The following is a 12,860-nucleotide window of genomic DNA, read 5'->3' as shown; positions in this document are numbered from 1 at the left end:
TAGATAGATAGATAGATAGATAGATAGATAGATAGATAGTAGGTAGGTAGGTAGGTAGGTAGGTAGATAGATAGATAGATAGATAGATAGATAGATAGATAGATAGGTAGATAGATAGATAGGTAGATAGATAGATAGGTAGATAGATAGATAGATAGATAGATAGATAGATAGATAGGTAGATAGATAATAGATAGATAATAGATAGATAGATAGATAATAGATAGATAGGTAGATAGATAGATAGATAATAGGTAGATAGATAGATAGATAGATAGATAGATAGATAGATAGATAGATTTTAAAAAAGGAAACCTAGCATGTAGCTTTCAGAAATTGATCTTGGAAAACTTAGTCTTACATAATAGTATTTTGATGACTGAATTATTTTAATATTGATCAAGGGTTAGGAACCTTTTTCTGTCAAGTATCACATTTGTGTGTGTGTGTGTGTGTGTGTGAGATAGCGTGATAGCCTAATATCTTGCTAACTGTGTATGTACAGCCAATGGCACAAATTACTACAGTTTCTAAGCTGTCAAGAAGTATGAATGCAATCGATGGACAGTATTCATTTATACACAGTGAAAATTAAATTGGCTTGTTTTTACATCATGTAGATTTTTTTTCTTCCAGTCATTTAAAAGTAAAAGCTATTCTTAGCTCACACGCTGTGCAAAAACAGGTGACAGACTGAATATGGATGTGGGTACTATTTTGCTGGTCACACACCAGATGAGCCTGCCTAATGACAAGGTCATTCTTACATCTGCACTGCCATTCTAGCTTTTAAAGTGCATCACTGGATTCTTTGTGTATATGTTGTGTTCACTGGTGCGCAGGTTCCTGTGCCTGGAGGGGGGCAGAGGGTGTTCCTCAGGAGCTGATCACCTTCTTTTTTGAGACAGTTTCTCACTGGCCTAGAACTCACCCTGTAGACTAGGCTAGCTGAGTGTGAAGCGCCAGGGATCCAGCTTTGTTTGCCTTCCTGACACTGGGATTATAAGCAAGTACCACTATGCCAGGCTTTCTGATGGGCCTCCTCCTCAGGCTTACATAGCAGGCTGTCACTGACTGAGTTACCTCCTGCGCCCCTAGATTCTAACTTTTATTTCAAGTCCAGGTTTGGGGTATTTTTAACTTTAGAAGAGATTAATTAAAATGTTTCTCTGACATGAACACAACATAGAAAAATCACAGATGTTGACAGAGTGTCATTAACATTTCATCTATGTTCCTAGATGTGTTATACCCAGAGAAGGCTTCTTTCTTCTTCCTTTCCAGTTCAGGATGTAAATCTTTATTGGTTTCATCCAAATACATTTCTGTTTCCTTTGTGGTGGTTGGTTTGGGAATCACAATTCTGAATAGCAAGATACTATGGGGAAACCCAAGTATATACAGTAGAGTGCCCTTAGAACTTGAAAATGATCTTCGATGACGAGAGTCATGGTACCTAACAAGTATTGTGAGCTTTGCTTAGTATTGTACTGGCTAATCCACATTACTGAATTGCAAACTTATTCCAGTAAAATAGTTGTACATGTAAAAGAAATGTTAAGTATTTATTAAAATTATCAGCATTCAATTATAGAAAAATTGAATTTTTGTTATGCAAGCAAGCTTTTTGCAGGAAAAGGACTGTTGCTTATTCTGGGTTTTGGTTTGGGTTTTTATAAAAAGTTTTAGGAAGTAATAAAAAGAATGAAGCTGGAGAGATGGCTCAGCAGTCAAGAGCACTGGCTGCTCTTCCAGAGGATCTGAGTTCAGTTCCCAGCACTTGCATGGCGGCTCGAAGTTGTTATAACTCCAGTTCCAGGGAGATCAGATGCCCTCTTCCACAGGCAAACACTTGCATTCATTAAATAAAAATAAAATCTCAAAAGGAAAGGAGGGTAATAGAAACCGTCAGAAATGGAAATCCTGTGCCAGTGGCCACAGAAGTTTTTAAAGTGTGCCAATTTGTGGAAATCTGAAAGTCTAGGTAATGGGAAATTCTGATCTGTATTCACTAAACGCCTCTCTTACTTGGTAATTTGTTTACCAGCCTGGTTTGAGGCCTAACTGTTGAATTACATTGTTTTCCAAAAGGTCACTTAATTCTTAAGCCTAATTTCCCCTTTGACTCCTCTAATTCTGTTGCTCACTTTGTCTCGGAGACTTGCATCCCTCGTGTTTCTAATTGTGTCTCTGTTCTTCACTGACTGTTTTTTTCTGTGATCTCTATTTAGACATAAGACACAACTTCATGAAGATGCACTAGCCCTAACAGAAGCAGCTATGACTGCTCAACAGATGTCTTTATGCAAAGCAAAGCATCTAGTTAGCACTGAACACCCCCTTCCTTCCACTCCCATCTCTCACAGGAGCCTTGAAGTCACGGTTCTCCTGCCTCTTCCCATTTAGTGTTGAGATTGCAGGTGTGCACTACCACACCCAGCTGAATAAGTTCCTGATCTGTTCTTTGTTTTAAGTAGGCATATATGTACATGTGTGTGTGTGTGTATATATATATATATATATATATATATATAAATGCATTGCATTGCAACCTTTGTTTATTTTGTTTTGATGTTTCTTTATGTCTTTATGACGTCTCACTATATAGTACTATCTGGCCTCAAATTCTTAGAGATCCGCCTGCCTCTGGCCTTCCAAGTGCTGGGATTAAAGGAGTGTGCCACCATGCCTGGCTCTTCGATCGTTTTGAAACTAGGTCATATTAAGTTGTGTAGGTTCACCTGAAACTTTTTCTGTAGCCTAAGCTGGCCTCCAACTCACTGTCGTTTGCCTCAGCCTCCTGAGTGCTGGATGACATGTTCCTGGCCTGGACTCTGACTCCTTTCATGCATATTACCAAACATTATGCATTACATGTATGCATTACTGAAACATATCATTATGGACATTCCACTTGCATGTGTGCTTCTGAAAAAAGTCAGTATTGTGTGGGTATTCTTGTCCCTATGTCTGGGCATGCTTTGTGAATATCTCCATTGTATGAATTCTGTTGGTAGAATTGTTGAGTTGCAGTTCCTGTGCATCGAAAGCTTGGTAGACATTGGGAAAGCCTTTCTAAAACCTTATAGCAATTTACACTTATCGGTAGAGCTTTGAATCAGCCTTTTCTCTAGGCCCTGTCTATCCAATAGTGAGTAAAGCTTAGCTAAGTTTCATGGTCCAGCAGATAAATATTTGAGTGATGCTGAATTTCTTTTTTATCAGTGGATCTCCACCAGGAGTAGTTTTGCCTGGTGTCTGGAGACATTTTGCCTGCTGCATCTAGGAGAAGGCCTAGAAAGGAGATTCTGCTAGCATCTAGTCAGGACAGGGCAAGTGTTGTTAAGGTTCATTCAGTGTGGGCCACACAAATGACCCAAGTGCCAGCAGTGGCCAGAGCCGAGCAACTTACTCCATTTCATCTCTTTTATTGGTTATTATCTACAGTTGTTAAGTTATTACATTATTTGCTTTTGGGTTGTCGTGTACATGGTTCCTCCGTCGCAGTTTGCCTTCAGGTAGCGTTTCACTGTTCTACATACAGCATAAAGGCCTGGCATGCCTGTGCCTCCATGTGCCTCCATGTGCCTCCAGGCCTGTGCGCTGCTGCACTGCATTGCAGTTCTCCATGATAGGGCACTGCAGTAAAGAGTTGATTTTTCTATAAAAATGTAGAGCCATTTTGAAATGTAACATGTGCTGACATCATGCTTCAGCTGTGGAATTGGATTACACTTGGCATCATTCATGCATGTTTGAAGCCATCACTCGGGCTACATGTGTCCTTCCCAAACTCTTCTCCTGTGCCCAAGTCCTTCCCTCACCCAGCCAGTTATCTGCTCTTTGGCACTGTAGATATATTGGTGGTGGCGGGGTTTTTTCCTAGAAGTCTTACAAAAATGCAATCATAAACCATGAGCTGATTTTCTTTTCTTTTCTTTCTTTTTTGACCCAACCTAATTGCATTGAGGTTTACTCATGTTGTTGTGTATATCTTAGAAAAACATTTTTAATGGCAGGTGATTAGAGTCCTGTTATTAGAGAGCATGCTGAATTCTGACCACCCTCTCTGTTCTTTGTTTTAGGCCATGACTGTCCAGGATTGGTAACCACATGAGAGCACTTACAGCTGCAGATGTCACCTGATTCATCGAAGAAAATCTGTTCTATAGAAAATATCCATATGACCACGCCCATTTCTTTACTAAATGGCTTAATGGATTTCCTTTACTGCGATTCCTATGAAAGCTGCCCCTTTCAACCAAAGCAGGAAAGGATTTTGCATGAGTCAATCCCAGAATGCCATTTTCAAATCACGAACAGGTGAAGCAAACCTCATGAGTAGCAATCATAGAGACTCGGAGAGCATCACTGGTGAGTTCACTTTGATAGTGTTGAAGTGCTATTTCCTACAGGACAAAGTGCAAATTCCTCAGTCTGATCTGCATGACCTGCTGTGATGAAACCCCAGCCTCCCTCCGCAGCCTGGTGACCCGAGACAGAGTGACTTAAATCAGTTCATCCTTGTCTCCTCTCACATTAGCAAAGTCTGCCTTCTGTGCAGTTCTTTGTGCCTGCCTCCCATATATCCACTGAACCCCTGTGAGCAGGACTTGTAAGCTAGCTCACTGACTTATGGATTTGGAAGACAAAGTTGTAGGCCCTTGATGTTATATCTGCAAGAATAAATAATTTTTAAAAAATAAATAAAAGAACATAAGAGAGCTTGCTGTGCTGCCATAAGGACCAGACTTCATTTTCCAAAGGAGCAGAGGGGTTCAGCCTTCTTGGAAAAGACTGACACTCAGCCAGCTCACTCTAGTTACCTTATTCAAACATTATACAAGGTTACTTGAGGCTGGGAAAGGTTCCAGCTACCAAAGTTATCTTGCCCTTGCTGTCCCTGAGAGCAGACAATGAGCACAGATCTCAGTCCTTGGCTACCCTTAAACAAAGTAAGAACCACAGGTTTGCCAGGAGTACCCTAGGACCAAGGTTAGTTCTAGCTGCACACTCTCACGTAGCACCAAGTACAGATTCTCTAGAGAGACAACATTTCTTCAAGGTTCAAACAGTCTCAAAACAGTTTCTCAGCCTCTACTGATTAACCCAAACATATCTACTGATTGACCCAAACATAGCTCGCTCTCTCTCTCTCTCTCCTTTCTTTGGTTTTTCCAGATAGTACTTCTCTTTGTACCCCTTGAACTCACAGAGACCTGCCTGACTCAGCTTCCTAATTGCTGGGATTAAAAGCATGTGTCGGCCAGGCAGTGGTGGCACACGCCTTTGATCCCTGCACTTGGGAGGCAGAGGCAGGCGGATTTCTGAGTTCAAGGCCAGCCTGGTCTACAGAGTGAGTTCCAGGACAGCCAGGGCTACACAGAGAAATCCTGTCTTGAAAAAAACAACAAAAAAGCATGTGTCACTATGCCCACAAGATTTTTTAATTTGTGCTTTTAAAATTATTATTTTTTTAACCTTCTTTGCTATTGTAACAGGAAAGCAGTCATAGATTAACCATGAAAGAATAAGTATGATCGTGTTCTGACTAAACTTGTCTTTAAGACCAGCAAAGGCTGTAGGTTCTGCCCTGCTGGCTGCTGCCTCACACCATGTTCACTTGGTAAGGTCAGTCCATTGCTTTGAACCATTTCTGTAATCTGCTTGATGACTAATGACACTGAGTGTGCTTTCATGCGCAGTTATTGCCCATTTACAAATTCATGCAGTCTATGTAAAAATCATATGAATTATGTGAAATCCTGTTGAATTATGTGATCTTGATATATTCTATATAAGGGATTTTCCGTAGTTTAATTTTGTGTTGAGAAATCATCTGGCGATAAGAATCTTATTCCAGGACTGTGTCTCATCTGCTTTACATGGGCTCATATTTTAGTATTCTTTATTCTAGAGTTAGCTTGATTGCCTCAGGTATTCAGTGAAGTAGAGCTGTGTGTGTGTGTGTGTGTGTTATTCTGGAGAGCCACAGGAGTACAGTGTAGAGGACGATTTGAGTGTGTTCAGGGTAGCCCGGTTCTGAAGTCGTATTTAAGAAAACCAAAGAGAGGCCCTGGACCTAAGTGGAGGCAGTGTACCTGGAAGGGAGTGAGTGGGAAGGACATCAGCAGTGATGGTTTGCTCCGGATCTCACTGCCATTGGGTCCTGCAGCACCCCGTCTGCGTGTGTTTGTAGTCAGTGTCTCTCTGGGAGGCCTAGAATGGCAGTCTGTAACGTGTGTGCAGCAAGCAGAATGGACATAATCACAACTGTGAATACGTTCTCAGGGCTCTCTGTAATAGTTTTGTGGGTTCCTTAAATTAAGGCTTAAATGGACCGCATCTCCTCTGTGGTTATGAAGCCAGTGCTTATCTTCTGGATGAATGGAGATGTGTGATAGTGCCAGCCTTTGTATTGCACTTTTTAAATTGTCCTTTGTAAGTTCAGGCCTACTAATAGAAATGTGATTTTTCAAGGTATGTGTTCTTAAATTGGTTCTTTGCCAGCTAGAGCATGTTTCTTTATACTACCCACAGAGCGCTGCCAGGTCTCCGGCTGTAGGAGGGTGGGTATGCCACCCTCTACTTCCTCTCTTTTAAGCCCTAGTATTTTAGTTGTGCTAAAAGAGATACCTCTTCTTTGTAAACACTAAATTTGGAAGGTGTTTAGTGCTTGGTAATATTGTAAACATGAAGCCGGGGCAGACACATAAGAAAGCCGCTACTATGTTCAGAGCCAGTGTGTAAGAGACTAGTGACATCAGCGGTATTCAGTGGGTATCTACTCTGTGGCAAGCACAGCCCCGGGTGTAATAGATGATGCTCTTCATTTTGCAAATGTGTGAGGAATAAGAGCTCAGGAGAGATGAGTCATGTATCTAAGATCCCATCAGGAATGCTTGGGGGAGTCAGATTTAGAAACTAAATTTGATGCCAAAGCCCATGTACTTTCAAATATTAAGTCTGACAAACAGGACAGTGGGCAGCACCTGGAGAACTTAGGCTCTGGATAGAAGTATGCATGGTATGTCAGAGACACTGTGTGAGAATCTGTGGGGGAGCCACTGCACAGGCACTTCCAGAGGCCTGTCTCCCAGGTGACTGTAGACTCTCCAAGTTGACGATTAACACTGGCCTCCACCACAAGGTCTAAAGACTCAGCAGTAAAACAGTAATAAAGAGCGCTAAGCCAGGGCAAGGGCTCAGTGGCAAAGCTCTTGTCACGCACCATGCAGGAGGAACTTCAAAGAGGAGGTGAGAGGTGAAGGAGACAGGAAATTCCCTTTTAGGTGGTGTCTCCACCAAAGCCAGGCATTATCTCACAATATAAGTATTTTTCATAGATTATCACTTTGTTCTCACAACCGCCATGGAGGTCAAGTACCTCCAGTCATCCTCTCAGTTTTACAGATGGAAGAATGGAGGCTAGAAGTCAGATGGCCTCCTCAGGGTCCCATGGGATGTACAGAGCTCACTCAGGAGACTCAAACAGGTGCTGACTTACAGGTCAGGGGGGCTTTCCCATGCATCACACCAAATGCAAGGGCTCCAATTTCATATTTCTTCTTACATACTTAGTACTTTACATATATCCGTCTTCAAGAGTAAAAATGATAAAATATGTATTCCACTTGCAGTGCTTAGTAAATGTTAATGATCCTCCTGTGTCTACATGCTGTGAAAATACACTAAGATGTAATGTTTCCAGATTTTGAAGAGTCCTCTCACAAAGTCCAGATTTTATTACGAAAGACAATATAGTTTCTATCCCTTATGAGTTGACTGTTTTCCTCTGGTTTTCTTGTTCCCTTTCCTAACCCCAAATGTATAAACTGAAATAGACTGAAATAGTTCTAAAAAGAAGTAAATAAAACATATTCTGATTCATTTTAAAATTCAAAAACATGCTTATATTCAATAAGCAATATATTTTAGGCAGCATTTAATTTAAATTATTAATATGATTTTTACTTTATAAGTTCTCTTTTCAGAGCAATCTAAAAAGCAAACTGAGATACTAGAATATATTAATACAAAAATCAGGGAAAAAATGAAATTGTCCAACATTTATCTGGTTGCCTACTTTCAAAGAACTATTTTCACTACAGCTTGATAAGTGGAACATACTAGATTCACTTATAGGGACTCTTCCTTCTTAGATGTCTGCTCCAACGAGGATCTCCCTGAAGTCGAGCTGGTGAACTTGCTAGAAGAACAGCTGCCACAGTATAAGCTAAGAGTAGATTCTCTCTTTCTCTATGAAAACCAAGACTGGGCACAGTCATCACACCAACAGCAGGATGCGTCTGAGACCCTCTCTCCAGTCCTTGCTGAAGAGACGTTCCGCTACATGAGTGAGTTTGTTTTGTTTGTTTGTTGTTTTCAGCCTGTCCAGAGTTTGTGCATGAAACTAAAGATGAGGGGTATTTAGCCTTTTAAAACAGCATTTAGAAGCCATTGTTCAGTGTTCACCTGCGTTTGCTCGGCCTGACCTGACAGGAGAGATTACAGCTGTTATGTTTGAGCGACCTGTTGCCATGCTTATGACTGAGAAAGATTATTGCAAACATTTTACTTGACAATTTCCTCAGGGTGAGGAGAGAGGAGAACTATTTAAAAAGTAGTGCAATTATCTATAATTGTATATTTGTATATTGTCTGCCAACATTTATTATCCTAGTATTTTGGTATCTTGAGTGTTAGCTTTTTTAGTTCCCATATTTCCTTATTGAACACAGTCCCAGGAATTATGCCATTCCTTAAAGAGCACAGTTCTTAGATACATAAGTACACTGCATTTTATCTTTTAAAGACAAGGTGTTAGGTAGCCTGGGCGGGCAGCCTTGAACATACTGTGTCTCTGGTATGAACTTCTGATTGGGCTGCCTCCACCACCTATGTGCTAGGGACTACAGGCAGGCTTCTGAATACTTCCCATCATGCCAAGGAGAAACACATGCGAGCTACATGGTAATCTTCAGTTTTACTCAGTAGCCCCCAGAGGACGAACGACTGAGCCAAGCTTGCCTCACATACAGAGCCCTATTTCCATGGAATTTTAGTTTGGCTTCCTTTTCGGATTGTTTAAAAATTTGTTTCACTACTTATTCAGTGTAAAAATGTACTGTACATAGTAGCTGTTAGAATATGTAGTCTCTGATCCCAGCACTGGTCTGTTTGTGAAACTCCTATCATTTCACTTACTTAGGAGATTACCTCAGGTCTTACACATTTCCCAGTGAGCACTTTAGCCTTTTTTTAAATTACATTTTATTTATTTATAGTAGGGAGGGGTGCCATCATTTATGTGTGGAGGAGGTCAGAGGCAACTTATGGGAATTGGTTTCCTCCTCTCACCAGGAGGGTTCCAGGGATCAGACTCAGGTCATCAGACTTGGCAACAAGGCCTTAGCCAACTCAGCCATCTTTTAATGACAGGTTATTGAAGAGTGATTGTTTCTTCTTCTCCTCTTTTTTTTTTTAATGGTTATTTTTAGTAATTATTAACCTGCTCTGAATGGCAATTTTCTAGAACCCAAGCAGTTTCTTAGACCTAACTAACTCTCTCTCTCTCCCTCTCTCTGTCTCTGTCCCTCTTCTGTCTCTCTCTGTTTCTCTCTCTGTGTGTGTGTGTGTGTGTGTGTGTGTGTGTGTGAGAGAGAGAGAGAGAGAGAGAGAGAAACAAACAAGAGAGTGAGTTTAAACTTGAATTGAAATATCAAGAAGGCCAAATAAGGTTGTATTTCTGCCCATAATAGTTAAAATAGCTGAAGTAAGTTAAATCAAGGCATTCAAGGTTATCTTTTCTATTTAAAATTTTTGAATGTTTTTATAGCTTTTCACACGAGTAATGATTTATGTTATTTCCATCCCTTGCTGTAACTCCCTCAACTCCTGGATCCCCTCTTATTCTATGAGTTCGTAACTTATTATTCTATAATTTTTGTTATATTTATTGCGTGTGTGTGTGTATACACCATACTGGGTCCATTTAGTGTTGCTCTTATTGTTGATGCTTTCTGGAAAATTTTCACAGGAAAACTATTTTGTATTACCATTTCGCTTTGTATCTTAAGTTTTAAATTTGTGAGGACTTTGTAATTGAATTCTGTGGTAGCAGCATAACCCATCAGTAACTTGAATTGGTTAGAGTATAAAGGAGGTGACTTAATCCCTCCCCTCCTCAGCTCCCACCTTCAGAGGTGAGTGAACCAGACCTACCTCCCGAGGGGCAGAAGTAGTCAGGTCTAGGAGGCCTGGGGACCACTGGTACTCTCTCAGTTTATTGTGTGTGTGCTTTGTTCAGAAAGGTGCTGTATCTAGGGTTATGTGCAACATGAACACTTGTTCTTTTTCTCTTTCCATGTGTATTTTCATTCTTCACAATGACTTCTATAAACCCTCTGTGGGTTTGTGGATATGTTGGACTTTTATGAGTGATTTAGATTTCTGATGTTTTTAAAGCTTATAGAGTTGTTTTTTGTTTTTTTGCCTTTTTTGTTTTTTAAGATTTCCAACAATTTTTTTCCTTAAATTTTTATTATTTAAATGCATTTTATACATCAAAGATATTAATAATATTGAGTATTTTGAGAATCAAGTAATACATAAAAGATTTGTTCAACTTCTATAATCATATCCTTTTATACCCTAAAAATATCATTAATGAAATTTAATACTATCCATAATTGAGGATCCTATATCTGATGTTGAATACTAAATTATTTCAAAACATACAAAATATTCTTTGGGAATTAAGCATAGTAAAAAACATAAAATATTAAAAATGAATCATTAAGACATTGTCTTAGTCAGGGTTTCTATTCCTGCACAAACATCATGACCAAGAAGTAAGTTGGGAAGGAAAGGGTTTATTTAGCTTACACTTCCATACTGCTGTTCATCACCAAGGAAGTCAGGATTGGAACTCAAGCAGGTCTGAAAGCAGGAGCTGATGCAGAGGCCATGGAGGCATGTTCCTTACTGGCTTGCTTCCCCTGGCTTGCTCAGCCTGCTCTCTTATAGAACCAAGACTACCAGCCCAGAGATGGCACCACCCACAAGGGGACCTCCCCCTTGATCACTAATTGAGAAAATGCCTTGCAGCTGGATCTCGTGGAGGCATTTCCCCAACTGAAACTCCTTTCTCTGTGATAACTCCAGCCTGTGTCAAGTTGACACACAACTAGCCAGTACAGAAATATATATATATATATATATATATATATATATATATATATATATATATATCTGTGTACATCGTCTAACAATCAGTTTACTTAAAAAAGATTATTAGTGTTTCTAGGAGAGAAATTACTTTTTCAGTTAAGTATATTTTTAAAATTTCAAAATAGCAAAAATTCTTTGAAGTTAAACATTAAGAAAATGCTAATTTCAAGCACAGTGAGAAAAATTATCAATACTATCTCCATGATGTTTGTAGACCATAATTTTAATATTTTCAACTGTTAATATTCAGCAGACAGAGTAATTGTTTTAAGGTATATTTCATTGTTATATCTCCCTTTTCATTTCTGAGTTTATTAATTTGGATATTGTCTCTGTATCCTCTGGTTAGTCTGGCTAAGGGTTTATCTATCATGTTGATTTTCTCAAAGAACCAGCTCCTGGTTTGGTTTCTTTGTATAGTTCTTTTTGTTTCTACTTGGTTGATTTCAACCCTGAGTTTGATTATTTCTTGCTTTCTACTCCTCTTGGGTGTATTACTTCATTTTGTTCTAGAGCTTTTAGATGTGCTGTCAAGCTGCTAGTGTAAGCTCTCTCTAGCTTCTTTTTGGAGGCACTTAAGAGTTTTTCCTCTTATCATTGCTTTCATTGTGTCCCATAAGTTTTTTTTTATGATGTATCTTCATTTTCATTAAATTCTAAAAAGCTTTTAATGTCTTTTTTTATTTCTTCCGTGACCAAGTTTTCATTGAGTAGAGCATTGTTCAACTTCCATGTGTATGTGTGCTTTCTGGTTTTTGTTGTTGTTGTTGTTGTTGTTATTGAAGACAGCCATGGTGCATAGACTGCATGGGATTATTTCAGTCTTCTTGTATCTGTTGAGGCCTGTTCTGTGACCAATTATATGGTCAATTTTTGAGAAGGTACCATGAGGTGCTTGGAAGAATGTATATTCTTTTGTTTTAGGATGAAATGTTTTATAGATATCTGTCAAATCCATTTGGTCCATAGCTTCTGTTAGTTTCACTGTGTCTCTGTTTAGTTTCTGTTTCCATGATTTGTCCATTGCTGAGATGGGGTATTGAAGTCTCCCACCATTATTCTGTGAGGTGCAATGTGCTTTGAGCTTTAGTAAAGTTTCTTTTATAAATGTGGGTGCCCTTGCATTTGGAACATAGTTGTTCAGAATTGAGAGTTCTTCTTGGTAGATTTTTCCTTTGATGAGTATGAAGTGTCCTTCCTTTTCTTTTTTGATAACTTTTGGTTGAAAGTTGATTATATTCGATATTAGAATGGCTACTCTAGCTTGTTTCTTGGAACCATTTGCTTGGAAAATTGTTTTCCAACCTTTTACTCTGAGGTAGTGCCTGCCTTTGTCACTGAGGTGCATTTATGCAGCAAAATGCTGGGTCCTGTTTACATATCCAGTCTGTTAGTCTCTGTCTTTTTATTGGGGAATTGAGTCAGTCCATTGATGTTAAGAGATATTAAGGAAAAGTGATTGTTACTCCCTGTTATTTTTGTTATATGTATGTGATGGTTTGTATATCCTTGGACCAGGGAGTGGCACTATCTGAAGGTGTGGCCTTGTTGGAATAGGTGTGACCTGGTTGGAATGGGTGTGTCACTGTGGGTGTGGGTATAAGATCCTCACCCTAGTTGCCTGGAAG

The 12,860-nt window shown here is 39.5% G+C and overlaps 1 protein-coding gene across 3 annotated transcripts in view; it reads left to right on the top strand.

Annotated features, from left to right (window-relative positions):
• Window positions 1-12,860, top strand: part of Trak2 (trafficking kinesin protein 2) — a 65,465-nt gene that overhangs the window by 24,167 nt on the left and 28,438 nt on the right. For all 3 annotated transcript variants that reach the window (XM_021166246.2, XM_029480070.1, XM_029480072.1), the window contains exons 2-3: window positions 4,086-4,374; window positions 8,163-8,357. In XM_021166246.2, coding sequence (XP_021021905.1) covers window positions 4,242-4,374; window positions 8,163-8,357 — 328 coding nt within the window. In that variant the 5' untranslated portion in view covers window positions 4,086-4,241. The remainder of the gene's footprint in view (window positions 1-4,085; window positions 4,375-8,162; window positions 8,358-12,860) is intronic.

Source organism: Mus caroli, chromosome 1, assembly GCF_900094665.2.
Source record: "Mus caroli chromosome 1, CAROLI_EIJ_v1.1, whole genome shotgun sequence".
Classification (NCBI taxonomy): domain Eukaryota; kingdom Metazoa; phylum Chordata; class Mammalia; order Rodentia; family Muridae; genus Mus; species Mus caroli.
The sequence above is the reverse complement of the archived record's forward strand: the minus strand, read 5'-3'. Positions and strand labels throughout refer to the sequence as shown.